The 27,340-nt window shown below is 43.0% G+C and overlaps 1 protein-coding gene across 10 annotated transcripts in view; it reads left to right on the forward strand.

Moving 5' to 3' along the window:
* rbm47 (RNA binding motif protein 47) overlaps window positions 1-27,340 on the forward strand; it is a 313,372-nt gene that overhangs the window by 272,252 nt on the left and 13,780 nt on the right. For 6 of the 10 annotated variants that reach the window (XM_068036423.1, XM_068036436.1, XM_068036408.1 and 3 more), the window contains one exon: window positions 18,692-19,839. In XM_068036423.1, coding sequence (XP_067892524.1) covers window positions 18,723-19,839 — 1,117 coding nt within the window. In that variant the 5' untranslated portion in view covers window positions 18,692-18,722. Of the gene's footprint in view, window positions 1-1,425; window positions 1,903-18,691; window positions 19,840-27,340 lie in introns of all 10 variants that reach the window. The other 4 variants (XM_068036399.1, XM_068036393.1, XM_068036464.1 and 1 more) reach the window with 1 other exon arrangement.

The raw sequence follows: 27,340 nt of genomic DNA on the forward strand, positions 1-27,340 counted from the left end.
AAAGTTAGTATATAGGTACAGCAAGTAATGAAGAAGGGTAATGGAATGCTATCCTTTATTACCAGAGGAATTGAAAATAAAAGTATGGATGTTATGCTTCATTTATACAGGGCATTGGTGAGGCCACATCTCCAATACTGTGTGCAGTTTTGGTCTTATTTAAGGAAGAATGTAAATGCATAGGAGGCGGTTCAGAGGAGGTTTACTGGATTGATACCTGGAATGAATGGGTTGTGTTATGAGAAAAGGTTGGACAGACTGGGCTTGTTTTCACAGGAGTTTAGAAGAGTGAGGGTAGACTTGATTGAAGTATGTAAGATCCTAAACGGTCTTGACAAGGTGGATGTGGAAAGGATGTTTCTTCTTGTGGGGGAGTCGAGAACTAGGGGGCACTGTTTTAAAATTAGGGGTCACCCTTTTAGGACAGAGTGAGGAGATTTTTTTTCTCTCAGAGAGTTGTGAGACTTTGGAATGCTCTGCCTCAGAAGGTGGTGGAGGTGGGGTCATTGAATCATTTTAAGTCGGGGGTAGATAGATTCTTGTTAGGCAAGGAAATCAAGGTTATCAGGGGTTGATGGGAGTGGGGAATTCAAGCCACAAACAGATCAGCCATGATCTTATTGAATGGCGGAGCAGGCTAGAGGGGCCGAATGGCCTACTTCTGCTCCTAATTCGTATGTATGTATGCTTGTCAGTCTTGCTACAACTGTAGAGGGCAGTGGTGAGACCACACCTAGAGTACTGTGTACAGTTTTAGTCTCCTTATTTAAGGAGGGATATACTTGCATTAAAAGCAGTTCAGAAAAGGTTCTTGGGGTGAAAGTGTTGTCTTATGAGGAAAGGTTGAGTAGTTTGGGCCTATACTCATTGGAGTTTAGAAGAATGAGAGGTGATCTTATTGAAACATATAAGATTTTTGAGGGGGCTTGACAGAATGGCTGCTGAGAGGATGTTTCTCCTCATGGGAGAATCTAGAACTAAGGGGAACAGTTTCAAAATAAGGGATCTCCCTTGTAAGACTTCTTTGCTCAGAGGGTTCATTAGTCTTTGGAATTCTGTTCCCCAGAGAGCAGTGGAGGCTGTGTCATTGAATATATTTAAGGTTTACTTAGACAGATTTTTGATCTACAATGGAGTCAAGGGTAATGGAGAGCTGGCAGGAAAGTGGAGTTAAGGCCACAGTCAGATCAATCATGATCTTATTGAATAGTGCAGCAGGCTCGAGCGGCCAAATGGCCTATTCCTGCTCCAATTGCTTATGATTTTATGAAACATTCATGACCTGGGTACTTGTGTACAGTTATTGCCCTTTAAGCACTTTTAAATAAGTATTGAATTCCTGCATAACCCATTTACAATAGCAAATATATTAACATAGCTTTTCTTCTCCTTGCCAATTTGTCCTTTTTTCTTCCTAACTTGAAGGTGTTGATTTCCTGCTGAGGCTCTCCAGTATCTCACACAAGTGGCCATTATTCACATGTGAGCCTTGAGGATGAAAGTTAGTAGGCCTGACTCTATTCTTACCTGGTGTCTATGCACACATACTTCCAGGACAAGTGTCTGTAGAGCAATCAAGAGTGAGGACAATAGTGGATTTTTCCAACCGGAACACTGAGTCCAATTGTATCTCCCAAGTGCCGCACAGCCTAGCACCAACTGACTCAGCACAGATCACGATCACTTTTGGGACTTCCCTATTCTAGATGTCTTGATTATTCACTGGATAAACTTGATGAACTAACAGGGGAACTTGTAAAACATAATAATACTAGCCCTTGGGAATCCATGCCACCAGATTCCTACCAATGATTGTCACTATGGAGAGGGCAGCAAAATATAGAGATTGTGGAGAATAATTCAGTGATGTATCATGGCATATTATATACTATTCTTCAGACGGTAGGTGCTTTACGTAAACATCCTATTTGTTGGTTTGTGAATTCTCTGTATACCTTTGTACTTTTTTGGCAAGTGCTGGTAAACCACATTAGTAAAGTTCCTTATATCTCAGCTCAGAAAACAATGTTAATAATCTCCTAGGGTCATAGAGAGAGAGTGTATGATTCCCCACTTCTTAGAGAACTGAACATAACTTTTTTGTAATATTGGATTTTTTTGTGATCTTTGATTATAAATGTGCTGACTGTTCAGGGGTAATAATTAGCTTCAGATATCATGGATCTGTTGTGATATGCATTGACAGAATCTGCATGTTTCAATCTTCAAGTCAATTATAAGAGTAAATCAGACTTTTTTGGTGCCTGCCCCCAAATAATAGTCTGAAAAAATATCTGGCCCCTCCCCTCACCAAAGTGTAGCCCTCTCTATCAAAACCAGTGTTGAATTTTTCATGCAAGTAAACAGGTAGTAGGAAAATTGCTAACAGGCCAGTGCTGTGGATAGAACTCTACACATGTCTCCTAATTACACATGCTCAGAGCTCCTCAGTGCCAATTTACAGCTCGAGTTTTCTTTTTAATTTTAGCAGCTTGCCATGATCACCACAACCAGGCCACCATACCCCTCCCTAGGGGCAGCCAATTAGCATCTGATAGAAAGATAATGTAATGTTTGGGGTTCATCAGAACTTGCATAGATTGGCTGAAGAAGCCTCTTCATAAGTCAGACCCAGGCAAAGAAGGAGCTTTCTTTGTTTTGATCAGTTTTAAAAAAGGCATTTGTTTCTGTCTGCCTATGCCAGCTGAAGTGAAGATTCCCACCTGAAATATTAAAGTATTTATCTCTTTCAGTTGCTAATCTGTTTTGGCCTTATATTAATTTAGTTCAGTTCACGAGGTTACTGGTATGTCAACCATTATCTTCTAAACAACTTGCAGAAATGGTAGATAATAATAATTACTACTTGTCAGTGAAAGATTACAAGTAAGTGAGTCTAATATCACTGTACAAAAAGTTCTAATTCAGCGTTACTGAAACCATGTATGTATGTGCTTGGCCAGCATTTATCTGTGTTGATCCTCCTCTGCACCCACTTCCTTTTGCACATGCAAAGTAAGATAAATCAATAAGATGTTGTTTTAAATGGGTGGCACTTTTTATTACGTTAGGTCACTTCTTACTGACTTTATCTAGAAGAACTTGAAAGAGGCTCTGGCTTGGTTACTGGGAGGGAGAACAGTGTTTTCATTACAGTGACACTTTATTTTCCTGACAGAATGATTCATTTCAATGTGGTTTGTGATTTCTTGCACTGTTCAGCAAACAAGGAAAAATGCATTTGCCAAATATTCTTTTGTAAAGACAATGTCCCCTTAACAAATTGGAATGAGTTTTTCATTTTTCTGCAATTTAGATCCATATGTAACAGTCCAAATTGCAATTAAAACTAAATTTTATAACTATTACCATTTTAGAAATAAAACTAACTGACATGTACCTATGGATGGTTGTTTGACTTTTTTAATGTAATATTATCTGTTTCTCTTCCAAAGGTGACCTTTGTAATAATGTTTCAGTCCCTGGCTTTATGCATAAAACAGTGGCCCAGAACTTCCCAAGGGTTTGTCCTGACTTACTGTTGTAACTTCAGTGGGAGTTCAGTATAACACCAGAGAAACTGCAAATGGCCATATCGCCAGGACTTCCACCGGTGATCTACCAAATTTACAATGGGAGAGTAGGACAATTTCAATGGGAATTCAGAGCGTGTATGTTTGTTGGCTTCTTGAATGAAGTTCGCTTTCAAAAGTGAAAAAATGACACATGGTAAAAGACTATAGTGAGGAATTTATCGCAAGAGTTTTTTTTTCATCTGCTGGCTGATCTCCATGGTGATGCTCACAGAAATTCTAGGATTTGCAGCACCATTGTGATGTTTAACTGTTACCCAGGCCTGTCCCTTTCAACCACTGTCAGGTGAACCCTGTAGGAAAGTGATGTGACCAGGCACATCCTGAAGTTAATTAGGTGCCGATCATTGGGCAGTGTTTCTGTGGATTGGCAGATGTTTGTAAATCCATGGTCCCTACCTGTAGGAGGAGGCTTGGCTATCAAGATTGTTAAAGTCAGCTCAGAATATTGGCTTCCTTTTTCATTAGATTTTTGGCGCTTTGAAGTGTGATGGCTGATGTGTGATGTACACATCCTGAATAGGATATATTTATATAGAGATGTGACAGTGCTGGGAGTCATGTAATTTCTTTTCAGCAATGCACCTCTTATACAGTTTGCAGTTTTAACATATGAATGTTTAATGCACTCATCTTGACATTCATTGTTGACAGTTTTAAAATAACAGAGAAATGTGTTACAAGCATAAGTATATATCCCCTAATAGTACAAACAATAATTTCAGACCTGATATTGAAGTGCACTGAGTTACGAATCAATATTGAATTAAGAAAACTTGACAGATTTATCTGCATGCCTGTCCATGGTATGGTAATTTGAAATGTTGCCTACATTACAATAATGACTGAACTTCAAAATTACTTCATAGGCTGTAAAGCAATTTGGGACATCCTGAGGTTTGAAAGGTGCTGAGTAAACCCAAATTCTCTTTTTTTTGGCAGAGGAATTTTTTATTTAATGATTTTGTACATCAGCTCCTCTGATGATCCATTTGCTAAATGCATTGTTTAGTGTGGTACTTAGCAATACAGACCAAGAAAATCCCAGGTTCAACAGCAGACTGCAATGAGTTAGCTGAACTCAGCAAGAGCATCTTTGGAATGCCACAAATGGCCTTACGCAGAGCTGAGCTAGGAAGGGAGAAATTTAGTCAGAGTCTCCCCCTCCTGACCTCTGCTGCAAATCACACATGCTAATACTGATCAACTGTACTTGATTGTGATGTTTTCAGTGGTCAAATGGCCCACCAATATTCACTAATTAGACTTAAACATGAAGAATGGCTACTTGGTAACTGCGGAATATATACTAATGAGTCAGTGCCTTCATGGGAGCATCTGACTCAGTAAATTGCGAGGCTTTGTGGATTGTGCTCCAAAGATTTGGATGTCCAAGAAACTTCATCACAATCCTGCAATTGCTCCATGATATGACTGCAACTGTCTTGAGTGGGAGATCTGAAACAGAGGCCTTCAAAATCCAGACTGGGGTCAAGCAAGGCTGTGTGATAGGCCCCATACTATTTACAATCTACTTGACCGTGGCTATTCACTTTGTGAAAGATCAGATCCCCTCTGGTGTGAGTATTACATACCGCCTAAATGGAAAACTCTTTAACCTCAGTCGCTTCCAAGCCAAAACTAAACTGATCACCGTAGACATACATGGTTTGCAGATCACTGCAGTGTTGTTGCCGCTCTGCACCAGATTTGCAAGCCGCTCTCGATCTCTTCAATTCTGCATACAAGAGACTCACCTGTCCTTGAATGTTGCCAAAATAAAACTCATATCAAATCACACCTGGTCAGCCAAATATTCCACCTCCCATAAATGTTGAAGGAGAGACTTTGGAATATGTTAAGCACTTCCCATACCTTGGCAGCCACCTCTCGCAAAAGGCCACCATTGACGATGAGATCCAACACTGGATTAGCTGTGCCAGCTCAGTCTTCTATAAACTACAGCAGCAAGTGTTTGACAACAAAGATCTCTGCAAGTCAACAAAAGTCCTAGTGTACAGAGTAGTGTTGACATCACACTCCTGTACTGCAGTGAGAGCTGGACTGTGCATCAGCGACATATCACAGCGCTAGAGAAATTCCATCAGCAATGCCTCCACCGCATCCTCCAGATTCAATGGGAGGACCATCGAACAAACACTAGTGTCCTTCTTGAAGCCAGCTCCACTAGAATTCAAGCAAAACTCTTGCAAAACCAACTTCAATGGACTGGACACTGTGTCCGGATGACCAAAAACCGTCTCCCCTGCCAGGTCCTGTTTTCTCAACTCTCAAATGGCCAGGGCAAAGAAAACACTTCAAAGACACTCTGAATGTTTCTTTGAAGCGCAGCAGCATTAACATTGATGATTGGGAGGAGCTTGCTATCAGTCGTTCAAAATGGTGACAACTTGTCCATCAAGCTGCATCATGCTGTGAGTCGAAACGCCTCAATGATGAGGCAGAGCAGTGGCAGAAAAGGAAAGAAAGCTAAGCAAATCCTGCATCCCACTACCTCGTGGGATGTCCTGGCACATGTGCCAAAATATCTGCAGGTCAAGAATCAGCCTGCTCAGTCACCTGAAGACCCATGGCAGAAACTAGTGACCTGGGCTGGAATTTCACCCCCCCCCCCCCACAAGAAAAGGCTGGTGATGGGGTGGGGAGGGGCATAAAATTGAGTGGAAGGCAGGGGGTGCCATTCCCAATGCCTTCCCGCCACCATTGCAATTTTACCAGGGGCAGTGGCAGCGAGAAACGGCCTGCCCACCCCAGGTCAATCAAGGCCCTTAAGTGGCCAATTATCTGCCACTTAAGGTACTTCTCCCACTGCTGCCATAGGTGGGCGCCTGAGGCCCCACAGAGGGCCATTGCTGGTTGGTGGGGGGGGGGGGGCGTCCTGTTCGGGCACCCTGTTGCCCACGGAGGGCCTCCCAAAGCCCCAACCGCACCCACTGAAATAAAGCTCCCCCCCCACCACACAACCGACCCCGCTGGCCTCATTGGGGCTCGGCTGATTTTTGGGGCCTGCCAGGGACACTTACCTGTCTTCCAGGACCAACGTCCACGATACTGCTGTGGCTGAGTTCAGTCCCAGCAGTGGCCACTGCTCCCGCTGATTGTCCAGCAGCTCTTTTTGGCCAGTGGGTGGGGCATCCCACCAAACATAAAATTCCACACTTGAGTAGATGACATCTTCGAATCGAGGGACAGCCAATGACGATGGGAAGACAGGTGAAAATTGGTGTGATGCAAATTTTACATTAAGGTATACCAAATTTGTACCTGCAATTTAATGAATAGAATAGGTGTGAATTTCTGCAGGGGCTCTCATGCTTGTCCACTGCGGAAACCCCAGATAAACAATTCTGCCCTTCTCTGTGTTTCTGAAGTTATGGCAGACAAGCAGGAGAACACTCATGGCAACTTACCCCCATCTGTTCCAAATATTAAAGAGCGAATTTTCCTGAGTAGAAGCAGGCAAGAATGGCACCTGATGTAAATTGATGGGGTTTTCTTCAAAATATGCAAATACAGTGCCAAAGACGTCATTGGCACCCTATTGCTATTTTAATCATGGGTTTGGGTGGGGAAGCAGTTGTGGCTCACCGACCAAGCCAATCTAGTGGGAACTGGAGCTGGGGACAAAAAGGGAAAAGTTTTAACTTTTTGCTCTTCCTAGCCTCATGTAGACATTTATTAATGTGACTCTTACCTCAGCTGATGAGTCAGTACTCCTCCATGTTGAGCAGCACTTCGAGGAAGCACTGAGGGTGGCAAGGGCGCAGAATGTCCTCTGGGTGGCGGACTTCAATGTCCATCACCAAGAGTGTCTCGGTAGCACCACTACTGACCGAGCCCTAAAGGACGTAGTTGCTTGACTGGGTCTGCGGCAGGTGGTGAGGGAACCCACAAGAGGGAAAAACATACTTGACCTCGTCCTCACCAATCTGCCTGCCGCATATGCATATATCCATGACACTATTGATAGGAGTGACCACCGCATAGTCCTTGTGGAGTCCCATTTTCACTTTGAGGATACTTTCCATCGTGTTGTGTGGGACGACCACCGTGCTAAATGGGATAGATTTCAAACAGACCTAGCAATGCAAAACTGGGCATCCATGAGGCGCTGTGGGCCATCAGCAGCAGCAAAATTGTACTTAACCACAATCTGTAACCTCATGGCCTGGCATATTCCCCACTCTACCATTACCATCAAGCCGCGGGATCAACCCTGGTTCAATGAAGAGTGCAGGAGAGCATGCCAGGAGCAGCATCAGGCATACCTCAAAATGAGGTGTCAACCTGGTGAAGCTACAATACTGGACTACTTGCATGCCAAACAGTGTAAACAGCGTGCAATAGATAGGGCTAAGCGATCCCATAACCAATGGATCAGATCTAAGCATTGCAGTTCTGCCACATCCAGTCGTGAATAGTGCAAAAGATAAGGCTGAAGCATTTGCAAAAATCTTCAGCCAGAAGTGTCGAGTTGATGATCCATCTCGGCCTCCTCCTGAAGTCCCCACCATCACAGATGCCAGTCTTCAGCAAATTCGATTCACTCCACATGATATCAAGAAACGACTGAAGGCACTGGATACTGCAAAGGCTGAGGGCCCTGACAACATTCTGGCAATAGTACTGAAGACCTGTGCTCCAGAACTTGCTGTGCCCATAGCCAAGCTGTTCCAGTACAGCTACAACACTGGCATCTACCCGGCAATGGGGAAGGTTGCCCAGGAATGCCCTGTAGACAAAAAGCAGGACATGTCCAACCCAGCCAATTAACGCCCCATCAGTCTACTCTCAATCATCAGTAAAGTGATGGAAGGTGTCGTCGACAGTGCTCAGTTTGGGTTCCGCCAGTGCCACTCAACTCCAGACCTCATTATAGCCCTAGTTCAAACATGGACAAAAGAGCTGAACCCCAGAAGTAAGGAGAGAGTGACTGCCCTTGACACCAAAGCAGCATTTGACTGAGTATGGCATCAAGGAGCCCTAGCAAAACTGGAGTCAATGGGAATCAGGGGGAAAACTCTCTGCTGGCTGGCTTCATACCTAGCACAAAGGAAGATGCTTGTGGCTGTTGGAGATCAATCATCTGAGCTCCAGGACATCACTGCAGGAGTTCCTCAGGGTAGTGCCCTAGGCCCAACCATCTTCAGCTGCTTTATCAATAACCTTCCATCAATCATTAGGTCAGAAGTGGAGATATTTGCTGATGATTGCACAATGTTCAGCATTGTTCACCAATCCTCAGATACTGAAGCATTCCATGTAGAAATGCAGCAAGACCTGGACAATATCCAGGCTTGGGCTGATAAGTGGCAAGTAACGTTCGTGCCACACAAGTGCCAGGCAATAACCATCTCCAACAAGAGAGAATCTAACCATCTCCTCTTGACATTCAACGGCATTATGATCACTGAATCCCCCACTATCAACATCCTGGGGGTTACCATTGACCAGAAACTGAATGGAGTAGCCATATAAATACTGTGGCTACAAGAGCAGGTCAGAGGCTAGGAATCCTGCAATGATTAACTTACCTCCTGACTCCCCAAAGCCTGTCTACTATCTACAAGGCACAAGTCAGGAGTGTGATGGAATAGTTTCCACTTTCCTGAATGAGGGCATCTCCAACAACACTCAAGAAGCTCGACACCATCCAAGACAAAGCAGCTTGCTTGATTGGCACCCCATGCTCATACATTCACTCCCTCCACCACCGATGCACAGTGGCAGCAGTATGTACCATCTAGAAGATGCACTGCAGCAACACACCAAGACTCCTCAGACAGCACCTTCCAAACCCGCGACCTCTCACACCTAGAAGGACTAGAGCATGGGAACACCACTACCTGCAAGTTCCCGTCCAAGCCACACACCATCCTGACTTGCAACTATATCACTGTTCCTTCACTGTTGATGGGTCAAAGTCCCGGAACTCCCTTCCTAACAGCATTGTGGGTGTACCTACACCACATGGACTGCAGCGGTTCAAGAAGGCAGCTCACCACCACCTTCTCAAGGGCAATTAGGATGAGCAATAAATGCTGGCCTAGCCAGCAACGCCCACATCTCAGGAATGAATTTTTAAAAGTTTGCAAATCTTCTTGCATTTACCTTTATAAAGGTTGAGCCACTTGCAGTATAGTATGTTTGCTTGCGCCAACAGCTGTTGTGTGAAAAGTTCTGAGAACCAGGAGGCCATCTGTGAACAGGTGAAGAAACCACACAGGCACAAACCACATGTGTGAACTTGAAATACGAAGTGTGAATATTACACTACACCCAGATTGTAGCAGCAGTGCTTGAGATAGTATGGCCCTGATATTTACTGGGGTGCGATTTCCAAGTAGTGGTGAAAAGCTCTTGTCAGGGGATGTTCAAGTCTCCCCAAATGCTGTGGAGTTTTGCATGCGTGTTTTTTTAAGCAGTTTTCCTAGCTGAAAGTCAGGTTACAGCGTAGAATTAGAATTAGAACATTACAGCGCAGTACAGGCCCTTCGGCCCTCGATGTTGCGCCGACCTGTAGTTTGGAGGGTTGCTGGCAAAGGGGTCATGGATGGAGAGGGTCCGTGACTGTGTGGGGGGGGGGGGGGGCGGGGGTTCAGTGACCACAGAGGTGGGGGTCTTATCATGCAGAGGGAAGCAGTTAGCTTTGGGTGCTGGGGGGGAAGCCCCCTGCTCCTCCTGGCCAACAAGCAGTGCCAGAAAGCTTTTTGTCTCTTCCATGCAGCAGTCCTCACCCCCCCTTTAGCTGCCGGGTTTCCTGACGCCCAGAAATACCCAGCTAGCCAGCATTAAAGATGGAAGATATAATAAAAAAATCTGAGGCAAGCAGTCTCATTAAAATATTTAAGTGAGCCATCTGTCTTCTGGGAACGGGTTGGATTCCTGTCCCTGTCCCACATCTGTTAAAGGTTCAAGGCAAGTTGAGTTTGATATTAAAAAAATGTTAACATCCCACATGACTCAAACTCACCTGTTTTTGGGGGTTAATATTCTTCACTTACCTTCATTCCAGGAGACTCCTATATTCAGATGCCTGTAAGTCTACTAATTTGACCATTCAAACTCATACTTAATGCAGTTGTGAAATGTAAATAAGTTGTACAAATCAAAGTTGTATGTTTTCTAAATTTTCAAGAGGAACAGGGTAATGGAGTTGAAAAGAAATCTGCTTGGTACACAACCCTGCTCATTTAAAAAGAATGAGCAGTACAGCATTACATGAATGGGTGGCCTTGCAAATTGCAAAGGATAATAAGCTCAGAGGCCTTTCTTGATAATTTTACGTATCAATTGCCAACTCGAGTTTGAGGCATTCCTTGAAGTTTGTCAGGTGATCATCTGATCACATGACATCTGATCATGTGGTTTCTGATCACATGCATGTACCAACATAATTGCAATTACCTCTTAAAGTTTGGATCCTCTGAAGTTGATTATCATTCCTTATGGTTTTGTGCCAGTAGCAGTTGTGCGACAAGTTACAAGAACCAGGAGATCCCCATGAACAGGTGAATAAGGAAAACTGAAAGTAGGGGAGCAATTTGCAGGGGAGAACCAGAGGTGGGAGGAACTTTGATTTTACCAATAACAGCACTGAAATTACATTGATAACTAATAGTAATACTGGTAACACTTTTATACCCCTCATAACCAACAGTAATACAATAACTGACTAGTAGTGATAGGTATAATATTCCAATGTTCTACCTATAGCTAGGAGTAATTATATAACTCATTTTGCTGTGTAGAGGGATTCTGGCTAGGGATCAAAGTCCAGTCAGGCTCCCCATTCGATGCCACTCTTAATAAACTCCATTTCTCTCCCCTATCTCCTTGGTCTCTGGTTTCGACTTTAGTTCTGTGTAAAGATGACAACTCTGAATTGGGAGCCTGAGTCAGAGGCATCAACATCTTAATCAGGTTACAAGGAGATTACATTTCTGCATCTCCCAGTCCTGCTATCTTAACGGGTACAGGGCAGTGTCCTAGGCCCAACCATCTTCAGCTGCTTCATCAATGACCTTCCTTCAATCATAAGGTCAGAAGTGGGGATGTTCGCTGATGATGTTCAGCACCATTCGTGACTCCTCAGATACTGAAGCAGTCCGTGTAGAAATGCAGCAAGACCTGGACAATATCCAGGCTTGGGCTGATAAGTGGCAAGTAACGTTTGTGCCGCACAAGTGCCAGGCAATGACCATCTCCAACAAGAGAAAATCTAACCATCTCCCCATGACATTCAATGGCATTACCATCGCTGAATCCCCCACTATCAATATCCTAGGGGCTACCATTGACCAGAAACTGAACTGGAGTAGCCATATAAATACCATGGCTATAATAGTAGGTCAGAGGCTAGGAATCCTGCGGCGAGTAACTGACCTCCTGAATCCCCAAAGCCTGTCCACCATCTACAAGGCACGAGTCAGGAATGTGATGGAATGCTCTCCACTTGCCTGGATAGATGCAGCTCCAACAACACTCAAGAAGCTCGACACCATCCAGGACAAAGCAGCCCGCTTGATTGGCACACCATCCACAAACATTCACGCCTTCCACCACGACGCACAGTGGCAGCAGTGTGTACCATCTACAAGATGCACTGCAGCAATGCACCAAGGCTCCTTAGACAGCACCTTCCAAACCCACGACCTCTACCACCTCGAAGGACAAGCACAGCAGATGCATAGGAACATCACCACCTGCAAGTTTCCCTCCAAGCCACACACCATCCTGACTTGGAACTATATCGCCGTCCCTTCACTGTCGCTGGGTCAAAATCCTGGAACTCCCTTCCTAACAGCACTGTGGGTGTACCTACCCAACATGGACTGCAGCGGTTCAAGAAGGCAACTCACCACCACCTTCTCAAGGGCAATTAGGGATGGGCAATAAATGCTCGCATAGCCAGTGATGCCCACTTCCCATGAATGAATTAAAAAAAAAAGTGAGTCAGTCCCCATAAAAGTGTGGCATTCATTTATGGGAGTGATTGATGCCATTGAACCCAAGAAGGTAACTGTGTCAGTCCCAAATTCCTAACAATTTTACTTTTTTCTTCTATTGGCATTCTATCAGTTGGCATTTTCAGTTTTTCTCTTTCCTAATTCCCCATCAATAACCTATTCATATTGCATGTAATCAAGATTGCTGACCAGTGAGTATTGTGGGCACTAGAATATCTTTTAAAGTGAAATGCATACCAGAATATTATCAAGATTCTTTCACTTGTGAGAATGTTCATAAACTGCATAGCCTGCAGCACTCCTGAATTCCAGAGAAATTCAGCAAACTGCCTGGTATCGTACATTCATTTTTAAAACCCTTTATCCTAGGGCAATAGAAGATTACAATTATATGTGTTCATATTATCAAATGTTTACTGAAAGCCTTCAATAGTTTTTTTTTACAATTTGCAAAATGTCTGTCTTGTAACATTAAATTCTATTATCTATTGTGGTGTTTATTAAAAAGTAGAATTAAAGTACTCTACACATCCCAAATAATTCTATGTTTGCAGATTTGCTGATTTTTTTTTCCTGATTCTCTCCCTTCCTTCTGAAAGCACTAAACTGCTAGTTATGGTTGCATGGACAACAGCAGGTCTCTGTAATTCGATCAAGTATCCATTCCTTCGTGTGTGTGCTTACAACCTATTTGGACCTGGCGAAATCACACCCAAACCCATTCCATCTTCATCCAATGTCGATCCATGCATAGTTTCCATCAGGAGTCACGAGATAGCTAGTGATCTTCTATCACGAGATAGCTAGTGATCTTCTATCACTAGATAGTAGTGATAGCTATCACTAGATATAGTGATCCACTAAGCTAGGATTCTTTTTCTAGTCCCCAACCTATGGAAACTGAGTTACGTTTTTGCCACTCTGGCCAAGAGCAGTGAACTTGATACCAACCAAGGATTGAGCCTGGGACCTTCATGGTCTGAATGGCTCACTGGCAATGCAGTTATCCATTAAACTTCATCTATTTTTGTACATAAAATGTAATCTGGTTAAGTTTTAGTTTGTACAGAAATCTTACAACAACAACTTGTATTTACATGTCACCATTAATGTAATAAAGCGTCCCAAGGCACTTCACAGGAGTATTATAAAGCATAATCTGACACCGAACCACATTAGGAGATATTAGGGCAGATGGTCAAAAGCTTGGCCAAAGAGGTAGCTTTTAAGGAGTGTCTCAAAGGATGAAAGAGAGGTAGAGAAGCAGATAGGTTTACAGAGGGAATTCTGAAGCTTCATGCCTTGGCAGCTTAAGGCACAATCACCAATGGTGGAACTATTAATATCGGGGATGCTTAAGAGGCCAGAATTAGAGGAGTGCAGATATCTCAGAGAATTGTAAGTCTGGAAGAATTATGGAGTCGGGGGGTGGGGGGGGGGGGGGGGGGGTGTGGGGTGGTGGAAACATGGGGGGATTTGAAAACAAGGATGAGAATTTTAAAATTGATTCATTGTTTAACCAGGAGCCAATGTTGGTCAACGAGCAGAGGGGAGATAAATGAACGGGACTAGGTGTGAGTTAGGATAGGGGCAGCAAAGTTTTGGATGATCTCAAGTTTATGGAAGGTAGAATGTGGGAGGCTGGCCAGGAGAGCATTGAAATAGTCAAGTTTAGAGGTAACAAAGACCTCATCCAGTTAACTGTAGGTATATGACCCTACTATACGCACAATTATTATGCAGAAAAGCTATTAAAACTGGTCTTATCTCTAATTTCCCTCATGAATTATTGTTTGTGCACAAAGAACACAGTGTTACTGCATGCAGGACTCTGCATGAGAACACCCAGTTTTGGCATTTGGAATTTCAGTTTGATGATAGGTGCTCTATATTAAATATCATAATGCACAGGTACTGATCTTAAAAATGTATACATAAATCAATTTATATAAAGTTTGTACTTTCAAGCATGCATTAATTTTAACCTTTTGATTCTCTGCTATGCATCATGAAGTACTGAAACAAATGGTTAACCTACATCAAAGTATGGCATTATTTAATGAAAGCAAAATACTGCAGATACTGGAAATCTGAAATAAAAACAGCAAGTGTTGGAAATACTCAGTTCTGATGAAAGGTCACATACCTGAAACGTTAACTCTGTTTCTCAGCACTGATGCTGCCAAACCTGCTGAGTATTTCCAGCACTTTCTGTTTTTATTTATGGCAATATTTAGCCTTCCGAGTTTGAAACTAGACAGATTGCTTAATATACAGAAACTGCACTGAAATCTCCTGATTGTGACTAGTGCAGCGGAAACATTATGGACTGTGTGGCTTTCAACTACAGGTATAAGCAATTCATTAAGACTTTGAAATGGGCAACACATTAACTGTAATTAAAGGGAGCATTGTCTGTATTGCAGACATGTAGACCATGAAGTGTTGGCTTTGAGTGGCTGGTTTGATTTGGATGATTGAAAATCAGCAAGTTCAAATCTGAATTAGGTAATAATCAGGGTGACCATATAGCATACTGTAGATTCAATGTTTTTATTTGTTAGGAAATGGTTTCTTCCAAAATGCAATTTGTTTTTTTTTTAACTTTCTGCTCGACATTCCGGTTCCTCCCTTCATTGCCAAGTTCAGATCGTATCCAAGATGCAAAGGTTAAAACAAGAAAACATCTCATTGATATGCAATGGAAATATCTGTTTTTCCTTTAGCTATTATTGCATGATAATATTTCTATTAAAATGAAGCACTGGTCAGAATTGAGTTAATAACCATTGATGTACACATAAAATTCAAGTAGAAATAGTGGGGTGATCTCCATTTTACATTCCTTGAATTTAATGGAAATGAAAAACAGGTAGTGTGTAAAACAGGCAGCTGCTCTGCCTGCCAATTAAAAATGGAAATTCACCCCAGTGCTAGCTGGCCACTAGTATCTTCTTTGTCCGGGTTTAATCAGAGTCCTATCTCATGCAACATTATGTTCCAAAAAGGCATATCGCTGCACTTGTTCCTTTAACATAGCACGTCACACAACACTTGTATCACATTCCTATTTATATATTTTTACACAGGCTTAGGATTATAAAAAAAACCTTGGATTTATATAACCCCTTTCACAACCTACAACAAGCTACAACACAGGACTATCTGCGTGCCAAACTGCATAAGCAGCATGCGATAGACAGAGCTAAGCGATCCCATAACCAACGGATCAGATCTAAGCTCTCCAGTCCAGCCTCATCCAGCCGTAAATGATGGTGGACAATTAAACAACTAACTGGAGGAGGTGGCTCCACAAATATCCCCATCCTCAATGATGGGGGAGCCCAGCACATCAGTGCGAAAGATAAGGCTGAAGTATTCTTCAATCAGAAGTGCCGAGTTGATGATCCATCTCGGCCTCCTCCTGAAGTCCCCACCATCACAGACTTCAGCCAATTCGATTCACTCCGCCTGATATCAAGAAACGACTGAAGGCAGTGGATACTGCAAAAGCTATGGGCCCTGACAATAATCCGGCAACGGTACTGAAGACCTGTGCTCCAGAACTTGCCACACCCCTAGCCAAGCTGTTCCAGTACAGCTACAACACTGGCATCTACCCTGCAATGTGGAAAATTGCCCAGGTATGTCTTGTACACAAAAAGCAGCACAAGTCCAACCCGGCCAATTACCGCCCCATTAGCCTACTCTCAATCATCAGTAAAGTGATGGAAGGTGTCATCAACAGTGCTATCAAGCAGCACTTGCTTAGCAATAAGCTACTCAGTGACGCTCAGTTTGGTTTCCGTCAGGGCCACTCAGCTCCTGACCTCATTACAGCCTTGGTTCAAACATGGACAAAAGAGCTGAACTCAAGAGGTGAGGTGAGAGTGACTGCCCTTGGCATCAAGGCAGCATTTGACCGAGTATGGCATCAAGGAGCCCTAGCAAAACTGAGGTCAATGGGAATCAGAGGGAAAACCCTCTGCTGGCTGGCTTCATACCTAGCGCAAAGGAAGATGCTTGTGGTTGTTGGAGGTCAATCATCTGAGCTCCAGGACATCGCTGCAGGAGTTCCTCAGGGTAGTGTTCTAGGCCCAACCATCTTCAGCTGCTTCATCACTGACCTTCCTTCAATCATAAGGTCAGAAGTGGAGATATTTGCTGATGATTGCACAATGTTCAGCATTGTTCACCAATCCTCAGATACTGAAGCATTCCGTGTAGAAATGCAGCAAGACCTGGACAATATCCAGGCTTGGGCTGATAAGTGGCAAGTAACGTTTGTGCCACACAAGTGCCAGGCAATGACCATTTCAAACAAGAGAGAATATAACCATCTCCCCTTGACATTCAATGGCATTACGATCACTGAATCCCCCATTATTAACATCCTGGGGGTTACCATGACCAGAAACTGAACTGGAGTAGCCAAATAAATACCATGGCTACAACAGTAGGTCAGAGGCTAGGAATCCTGAGGCGAGTAACTCACCTCCTGACCCCCCAAAGCCTGTCCACCATCTACAAGACACAGTCAGGAGTGATGGAATACTCTCCACTTGCCTGGATGGGTGCAGCTCCAACAACTCAAGAAGCTCGACACCATTCAGGACAAAGCAGCCCGCTTGATTGACACCCCATCTACAAACATTCACGCCCTCTACCACCGATGCACAGTGGCAGCAGTGTGTACCATCTACAAGATGCACTGCAGCACTGCAACAATGCACCAAGGCTCCTTAGACAGCACCTTCCAAACCCACGACCTCTGCCAACTAGAAGGACAAGGGCAGCAAAAACATGGGAACACCACCACCTGCAAGTTCCCCTCCAAGTCACACACCTTCCTGACTTGGAACTATATCGCCGTTCCTTCACTGTCACTGGGTCAAAATCCTGCAACTCCCTTCCTAACAGCACTGTGGGTCTACCTACCCCAAATGGACTGCAGCGGTTCAAGAAGGCAGCTCACCACCACCTTCTCAAGGGCAATTAGGGATGGGCAATAAATGCTGGCCTGGCCAGTGACGCCCACATCTCATGAATGAATATAAAAAACCTCTAGACATCCCAAAGGACTTTACAGCCAGTGCAATCACTGTTGTCATTTGCTGTAGGCTGGGAACGAGTAGCCACTTCAAAGTTGATATAAAAGTACCATGTAAAAATAGTTATGTCCTTCTTAGCTAGGAATGTTCCCCCTTTTCCCACATTTTGCCACAGAAGCTATTCCAATTCTCTGTGGTAGCTTTTCCAAAAACCATCATCATGATAATGGTGACTGGGAGGGATAAGGGGTGATTTCTAAAACCAACAGGGCAACTTGGCATGAGACAGTCTGAAGCCAGAAGCACTTTCTAGTAACTGGCCATTCCAACTGCATTGCATACTCTTTCTCAACTTACCATAGACATATCACATACTAACTGGGTCTTTAAACAAATCTCAACCTCTTCAGAAAATAGTGTCAAAGACCAAATCTGAACAATTTAAATTTTTTCTAAAAAGTTACATTTCTGCTTACTGTAAATTTCACTTCCACTCTCTGAAGCCAAATGAGAAAAGTTCTGAATGCTCCTTGGCATTTTTAAATTGTAACATTTTTAATTGATTATGCAGTTCAGTGGTTTCACAAACTACTGAATTTGAAGTGAATTCCAATTCTATGTATTGCCCAGATGTTTTGAATGATAGAGAAAACAGTATGTGATGATGCTGAATATTTGCTGTGCTCTTGTAAAAATAACTACAGTCCTATTTTGTATAGTTATCTTTTGACCCTAAAAATTCATCAAAGTTTTCCTATTGATAAACTATATGAAATGAGCTGATAGCAAATCATGTCCCTGATTTTCATTTCCATTGGCGTAGACCAATTTCACCTTCATTAGCTTGTCATTTATTTAATTTCTGCTTGTTAGGATCTTGCTGTGTGCTAATTGGCTACATTACAACACTGACCACATTTCAAAAGTACTTTATTGGCTGTGAGGCAGGTTGGGCATCCTGAGGCCTTATTGAAAGAATATAAATGCCCGTTCATTTCTTTATTTGTTCGTTCATTCTCCAAATGCGAACTAAGAAGTTTTCCCTCTTGTCTTTCAGGTCTGAGCACAATTTGAATGGTTTTGACAGAATGACAGCTGAAGACTCCAGCACCATGATGAGTACAGATTCCTGCAACATGTCTTCAACTAAAGTCCTTGAAGGTGTTGCTGGTGCCCCTAATGAAGCTACCCTGCTTGCACTTATGGAACGTACAGGATACACAATGGTTCAAGAGAATGGCCAACGTAAATATGGTGGGCCTCCTCCTGGTTGGGAGGGACATCCTCCGCCCCGTGGGTGCGAGGTTTTTATTGGTAAAATTCCTCGTGATGTTTATGAAGATGAGCTTGTCCCCGTATTTGAGTCTGTGGGACGGATGTACGAGATGCGCTTGATGATGGACTTTGATGGTAAAAACAGAGGTTATGCCTTTGTCATGTTCACAGCCAAGCATGAGGCCAAAAGAGCAGTCAGAGAGCTTAATAACTATGAGATTCGTCCAGGGAGGTTGCTGGGTGTCTGCAGCAGTGTGGATAACTGCAGACTTTTCATTGGGGGCATTCCTAAAATGAAAAAAAGAGAAGAGATTTTAGAAGAGATTTCTAAAGTAACAGAAGGTGTGTTAGATGTGATTGTCTATGCCAGTGCAGCTGACAAGATGAAAAACCGAGGATTTGCCTTCGTAGAGTATGAAAGTCACCGGGCGGCTGCCATGGCGCGGCGAAAGTTGATGCCTGGAAGAATCCAGCTGTGGGGTCACCAGATTGCAGTCGACTGGGCTGAACCAGAGATTGATGTTGACGAAGACGTGATGGAAACTGTTAAAATTCTTTATGTTAGAAATCTGATGATTGAAACCATGGAAGACACAATAAAAAAAATCTTTAGTCAGTTCAATCCCGGCTGTGTGGAGCGGGTAAAGAAAATTCGAGATTATGCTTTTGTTCATTTCACCACCAGACATGATGCAGTCCTTGCCATGGAGAAATTAAATGGAACTGAGCTTGAAGGTTCCTACATTGAGGTGACCCTGGCCAAGCCTGTAGACAAAGAGCAGTATAGTCGTTACCAGAAAGCAGCAAAAGGGGGACCAACAGAAACACCTCAAGCAAATGTTGTTTATTCATGTGATCCTTACACATTGGCCTACTATGGTTATCCCTACAACACATTGATTGGTCCCAACAGAGAATATTTTGCCAAAGGTCAGTAAAATTTTATGACTTGAACAAGTTTGAGTATTTTGCAATAAAAGGTGTGTTTTTTGACTTTGTATGATAGTTTAAACTGAATGATAGTGAGTTCAATGCCCATTTTATATCTCTACCCATTTTTATTTCCATCGAAGCTCTGCTATCACATTGTATCCACATTTGCAACAGAGTTACATCTTTAAAATATTTGTGGCATATATCTGAACATCAATAGTCAGTGAAGAAGGGAGAAAATAGGTTTCCCATTGGGAAGATCTGAATCCTGGAGCATTATTGATGGTATATTTCAGCTTTGCCAAGACCTACATTTTGGGCCCATTAGTCCATACAACCATGTGCATTGAACATTGCTCTATTTGGTATATTAATGGTATTCTTAAGTGTGCAATGCTTAGAATCTCAGGTATCCAGAGCTGAATTTGTTGTCCAGATGTTTGCTTATTCTTTACTTTACTCAAAGCAACATTGAAATAATTCAATGTTTTGTACTCTTTTCATTCTTTGTTTTTCTCATTGTAATTGTTAGTAGAGCCACATGACAAAAGTTGCTACTCATTTTATGACCAATGCACCTGCAATTTCCATACCTATTTCTTCTGAGGGTATGGTAGTGTAATGGTTAAAGGACTGAACTAGTAGCTAAGCGATTGTATGGTTCAAATCTCATGCTGAATATGGGTGTGAAACTGAAATCAGTAGCATTAGCCTAAATTCTCCAGAATTTATTTAGAAAAATATGAAGTGATCTCATTGAAATGTGTAAAATACTTAGAGGGCTTGTCAGATTAAATGCTGAAATGTTGTCTTCTGTAGCTGAAGAATCTAGAACTAGGGGGTCAAAGCCTCAGGATAAGGAGTGGGCATTTAGACAGGGAAATTTCTTCACTCAAATGGTTGTGAATCTTTGGAGGGCTGTGTATGCTCAATCAGTGAGTATATTCAAGACTGAAATCAGAGATTTTTGGGCACCAGGGATTTGAGGGATATGGGGATAGAGTGGGAAAGTGGAGTTGATGTAGAAATTCAGCTATGATTTTATTGAATGGCGGAAAAGGCTTGGTGGCTTGTATGGCCTACTCCTGCACCTATTTTATGTTCTTCATACCTTAGGATGGAAGCCATTAGGTCATGAAGATTTGTATGTGTTAAGTCCCATTATTTTGTTGAGTACCATTTTTTTACATGCATTAAATCAAGTAAATTCCTCCCCATGACTTACTTTTTATTTATCTACTGCTAGTATTTTATCGTCTTCCTCTACAGTATAGACAACTACAAGGTAATTGTTTAACAAGTCTGCTGCTACTTCCTTATTTTCAATTACATTATCATCTGCTTCTGTTTTTAATGAGTCCACAATCCCCTTTACCATTCTCTTTCTCAATATATTTATAACTTTTACTATTAGCTTTGATATCACTTGCAAGATTTTTTTCATTTTTTTGCACCTCTTAATACTTTCTTTGCATTCCTTTGCTTTTTATAGTTCTCCTGTTCCACTTGATTTCGACTTTTCCATGCATTTGTGTAAACCTCATTCTTTTAGCTTGATGCTGTCTCTTACCTCATTTGTTGACCATGGTTGCTTAACTACACAAATGGAGCTTTTGTCTTTTGGGGGTAGGTACTGGTTTCGTATTGTAGCAAGTACTTCTTTCAATAATTCTTACTGTTTGTCTGTAGCTTTACCTGGTAACAGTTCAGCCCAATTTACTGTGATCAATTTACATTGCACTCCCTTGAAGTTCTCTTTATTTAAATTTAAAAGCTTGGTTTGTGACTTTCTCTTTACCCACTCAAGCCTGAAATTCAGTCATATTATGGTCACTGTTCACTGTTATGGTGACTCTTATTAACCAGATTGTTAACTATTTCTGGTGTGGCCATTTAATCCAGTATGGCCTGTTTCCTTGTTAGTTTTAAAGCATATTGTTCGAGAAAACTGTCCTGAGTACTCTAGAAATTCACTGTCTATAGACAAATCCCATTTGGGCCTTGCATTCTTTGCTGTTCTTTAATTCTAACCAAAGTGTTTCCACTGCCCACTTACCCTTAATGAAATCCCTTAAGCTATTGCTATAATTGTGTGCTTTTTAATCAATATTGCCACCTTGCCCAGTGTCCCTGTCCTTTAAGATCTTGTAGCCTGGAAAATTTAGGTCCTAGTCATATCCATATTGCAGACAAGTCTCTGTAATGGCTACTGTATCATACCCCTTTAAACTGACTTTGTGCTTATAACTCACTTGTTTTATTGCTTATGCTGTGTACAAAGAACAGGTAGGAGGTCCTGATAAGATGCATCCCACCTCAGCTCTTTCCTATCCCAGCACTGGTGTCAGTTTCCCATGAAATGGAAGCTGTCCTTCTTAAACTACTTGTTCAGACACATGTATACTTTCCTGATCTGTTTATCCCTATGCCAATTAACATATCACTCAGGTAGTAATCTGGGGACTACCACACTCAAAATTCATCTTAATTTAACTCCTAGTTCCTGCTACTCCCTTATCAGGACTTCCTCCCTGTTCTTTGCTGACACTGATTCCCACATGGATCACAATAATTGGTCCTTCCTTCTCCCATTCCAAGTTCCTTTTCAGCTGCTTCCTTCTGCCTTCATTTTCCCCTTTCTCTTTCTCCCTTCCCCCTTCCCTCTCTCTCAAAATGCTGGCTGCCCACACCAAATGTATTTGGTTGACATAAGTAACATTTTCTCCCCTCTCTCCTCGACATGTGCCAGGATACAGCACCACTGGTACAATCAGCCCCTCAGTACTATATCTAAATGGTCATTCTCCAGTGTGAACCAATACAGGAGTATTGATAGCGTTTTGACATTGGAGGAACTCACAGCTGAGACTGAGCAGGCATGCTGGGTCGCAAAACATCAGACTAGGAAAGGATCCTCCAACTCCCAGGATGCTCCAGTAGCCCAAGCACAATCACATGGGAAAATGTGCGATTTTAGACTTGTGGACAGAGCAGGTTTAGGGAAAGCAGAAATGATTCAGGTGGCTGGTAAACTGGATTTATGAGTCTAGTGAACAGGCTTTGGGAAAGAATTTGAGCTTCTGGGATATAAGAAACCAAGTTGAGATGACAGAAAGCAACTTAAAATGATTAGTTTAGTCAGATGAGACTGTCATGAAATAAAATGTATTTTCACCATAGTTAGATCGGTAATAAATGTTACTGATATCACAATCTTAAAAATAGGGAAGGAAGTATTTCATTCAGCCAGAAAATTACTAATAATTTACTGATCTCTACATGACCTGAACAATTATAGGGAATGCTTGACCTTAAAGACGTAGTCCAGATTGGCAAGTGAATATTTTAACAGTGGTCCAGATTCCAGACTACCCAACAGCAATGCTCCAGGAAATCTATTACTAAGAAAGTAGCTAAAGAAAACACAGAAACATCTTCTTCAGTGTTGTATTGCATGTGAATTATACATTCAAAACAAGTTGACAACAAGGACAAGTTGAGCAAAAGTTCTAAAATGTCAAAATCCATCCAAGCCAATAAGAAAGCAAACAAAGTCACAACTGTTGGTTGTATTGATGCAGATTTCATTGATCCCATTAAAATGTTAGGGGCCTGGACAAATCTCCTTGTGAATCCATTCCCAAGGACAGAATATATCCAATAACTTTAGTTGTATCAAAATGTGTATCTGTCACAGCACATCAACAACATTTTCCCTTTAAAACTGAATTGCAGTAAACATTGTAAATGTGTGGTAGCTGTTTCCTAACTGCCAACCTTTAGCAATGCCACATTCCTATCATTTTCAAGGACAGGCTGTGTATATTGAAGAAACTGTAATATTTGTTACAGTGAATACCAAATTACAGAAACCAATTGCAGGATTTTTTAATGTACTTCACTGCTGAAATAGTGCACGTTCATCAGTAATTTTATCATTCTGAACTTTTGTTCCATCCAAATAATTTTTATTCCCTCACAACATTTACAGGTGGATATTACAAGAATAAGGCCACAAAATTCCTATAGTTGCTGCTCCCATAGATGTCGTTTTGGTTCCAAAATGGTGTCTGCACCGTGCTCGTACAGTTCCAGCACGGCCCGCAAGGGACACCATTTTGAGAAGATCAGTACAGCGCATGTATGCTGGGTCACAAAACAGGAGCGTGCACTGAAGTATGCAGTCTGCAGGTCATGATGCCAGTCAGCATATAATGCTGATTTGATGCCAGTGGTGCCAATTTTGACAACAAGCTCCAGCTAATGCCCTTTCTTAACCTCGCACAGCTGAATGTGTGTTCAGCAGCAGCATTACTCACCACCACCAGCACTATTTAAAGGGATCATCCACCACTCTCGGTTTAGTTGCTAATTCATTTCTTCAGGTTCTGTCTGAGTTTCTAGAAGTGCTGAGTGGTTCAGAGTTGTTTAGAGTTAGTGAAGCCAAAAGGAGGAGGTGCTGCATGTAGAGAAGGCCTTGTTTCTGACTTCAAGGCTTCTGGTCAGAACACTTGCTCCCAGTCATGGGAGCTATATTTTCCATTCCCCTTGACTTGCAGAATGAGAGACAGATGGGGCAGAGGCAGCAATGAAGAGGGCAAGCTGCTCGCAGAGGGAGAAAGAGGAGTAGAGGGCTCCAAGCAGGAGGACTTATCCACCCTGGGCCTTCCAAGAGCATTTCTCTTGCCTCAAGCTAAGCCAGGCGCAGTGTTTACATTGACTCTGTTTAAAAAGGAGGTGTTCATGGAAATCTGCCACTTCTTGCAGGCAGACCTGCAACCTAAGCTGGCCAAGGATTGCATTATCAATGTCTGTGAAGGTGTCCCGTGGCCCTGAATTCCTTGCGTTGGGATCCCACCAGGCTGGAGCAGGGGACCTTTGTAACATCTCCCAGCTCACGGTCTAATGGAGGTGACGGTGCTCTTTAAGCCAGGACAGGGGAGTTCATTGTCTTTTCTCGGACCAGACAGAAGCAACTGGAGCATGCACGTGGCTTTGCCAGGATAGCAGGTGTCCCCAGGATGGCATCAACTGCATGCAAGTGACTTTGAGGCCACTGCATCAAAATGCTGAGTGGTACCGCAACTGCAAAGAGTTCCACTCCCTGAATGTGCAGTTTCTACGAGATCATGCTAAGCACATTACACTATCCTGACAACAGTCATGATGCATTTATTCTGCACCAGACCGCTGTTCCCTAAGTATCTGAGCCACCACATCCAACCAGAGGATGGCTGCTGGGTGACAAAAATTATCTGCTTTACACCTGGCTCGTGACTCTGCTGCACATAATCCAATCACATGTGGCTAGTATGCATATAAAGAGAGCCACGCTGCCACATGAAACCTAGTAAAGCAGACCATTGGCATGCTCAAGCAATGGTTCTGCTGCCTGGATCACTCTGGAGCAGCCCCGCAGTACTCGCCAGAACATGTGTCCTGACTTATTGTGGTCTTCTGTGCCCTGCAGAACCTCGCTATCATGAGGGCACAGTCCTTGCCACCAGGAATATTCTGAACAGCTCAGGAAGAGGAGCAGGAGGAAGGGGGGAGGTAACCAACCTTTCTGGCTGTGTTGTCCAAGATCACCTCATCCAACTACAGTTCCACTGAACACAACCTGAAATCTCCATTGTACAATAGTCACACACCTTACCATCCCTCTGTCACTGACCAGCACAGCATCCTCTTGGCCACAATGCTGAAATAAAAGCCATCACTAAACAATCATTTCAAAACAACCATCCAATATTTCATACAAAAGTCAACTAATCACCCTTGTGCAATTTCAGTCTTGCCTGGCCTAGTGCTCTTACACAGTGCTACCCCAGCGGCTGCAGCAAAGTTGATGTAAGGCTGCTGACTTTCACTGGGGAAGAATGCAGATGGCCTTGGAGGATGACCTTGAGCAGCTGTAAACCTAGAAGGCCCAGCTTTGGACTGCACCACCTTGGCATGGATGGCAGCAATCTGAGCTGGCTGGATGAGAGGCTACAGCAAGGGCACTGGTGGAGCTAGAGGACAAATACTGTCATACTGAGGGAGGATAGCAGGTTTGTGCTCCATGAAGCCACTGCCATTGCTCTGTGGCAACGCTTCAGCAATCCTAGTGATCTGTTGGAGCATAGATTGCTAGACTGCTGTGAGACCCTGCAAGCCCTTCTAAACTCCAGACAGGATAGGAGAAAAGTACAAGGGTCGGGTTGCAGTGAGGGAAGTGGGGGGAAAACAAGAGGTGTTTCCTTACATACCATCTGCAGCTTTTATATCAGAAGACATTGTGGGATGAGGAGGAAGTAGGATTTGAGAACTTTTTTTTTATTCATTCACGGGATCCGGACATCACTGGCAAGGCAGCATTTATTGCCCATCCCTTATTGCCCTCACCACTGTGGTGGTGAGCCACATTCTTGAACAGCTGCAGTCCATGTGAGGTATAGGTACAGCCACAGTGTGTTTGGAAGGGAGTCCTGGGATTTTGACCCAGTGACAGTGAAGGAATGGCGATATTGTTCCAAATCAGAATGGTGTGTGATTTGGAGATGAACTCTATACCCTTTCCTAGACACAACAGGCAGATTGTCTGTTCCAGTGCTCCCGGCATATTGGGAAGTTCTGCAACCTCTGCCCTTAATTTTCCAGCAAAAAAGTCTCTTCTACTAATCTAACTGAAACCTGATCAATGCTTTGTATAGGATTAGCATTTCCTCATTCCCTTATTTATGAAATCTAGGAACCCATAAGATAGCTTCGGTAGGAATAGACTGTCATATTCTATTGTTTCAGCCCCACCACTGGCCATGGCCTCAGTTGTGGTCACTCAAATGATGGCCAGCACAGTCTCCTCCAAGTGGGTGAGGACATGCAGTCATGCCTGTTCTCCCGCTGATTAGGTGTTGCTACCTTCGGTTATATGCCACTTTGTCCTGAAAGAGAATGGGAAGTGTTAGTGAGTGTTGGATGTTATGCCTATTATAGTTAAATAGCTGGCAGTGTGTGCAAGCTGTGAGATGTGGGTGCGAGGCTTGCTAAGTATGTGAGGGTGAGGTGAGGCTATGAATGTTAGATATGAGTCGTGTTTGGAGATTGTTAGGTCAGTGAATTGAGCAGTGTGTAAGGCTAGTGGTTCACTTGTAAGGCTATGGCATTTGGAGTTGCATTCACTGACCTTGACACTTTTGTGAGTTTATTGAAATTCTTCCCACTACATTCAAGACCTCAGGCCTAGACTCCTTGCATTGACAGTGATAGCTATCTGTTCTCACTGCCTTCTCAGTATCTGTCTCGAGGGCCTCCTGCCCACTGTGGGTAGAGGGCCTTTCTCCTCCTGTTACCTCCTCCTGTGCTGCATCAGAGAACTTTGGAACATGCTCTCTGCCGTGTTGCACCATTTGCACTGTTCTTCCTGCTCAGAATGTCATTTGCAGCCACTTCCAGCACCTAATGCATCCAGAATGCACCTCCCTTTTAAGAGGTTCGGGCTAGCTTTAAGTAATGC

This window comes from Heterodontus francisci, chromosome 1, assembly GCF_036365525.1.
Source record: "Heterodontus francisci isolate sHetFra1 chromosome 1, sHetFra1.hap1, whole genome shotgun sequence".
Lineage (NCBI taxonomy): Eukaryota > Metazoa > Chordata > Chondrichthyes > Heterodontiformes > Heterodontidae > Heterodontus > Heterodontus francisci.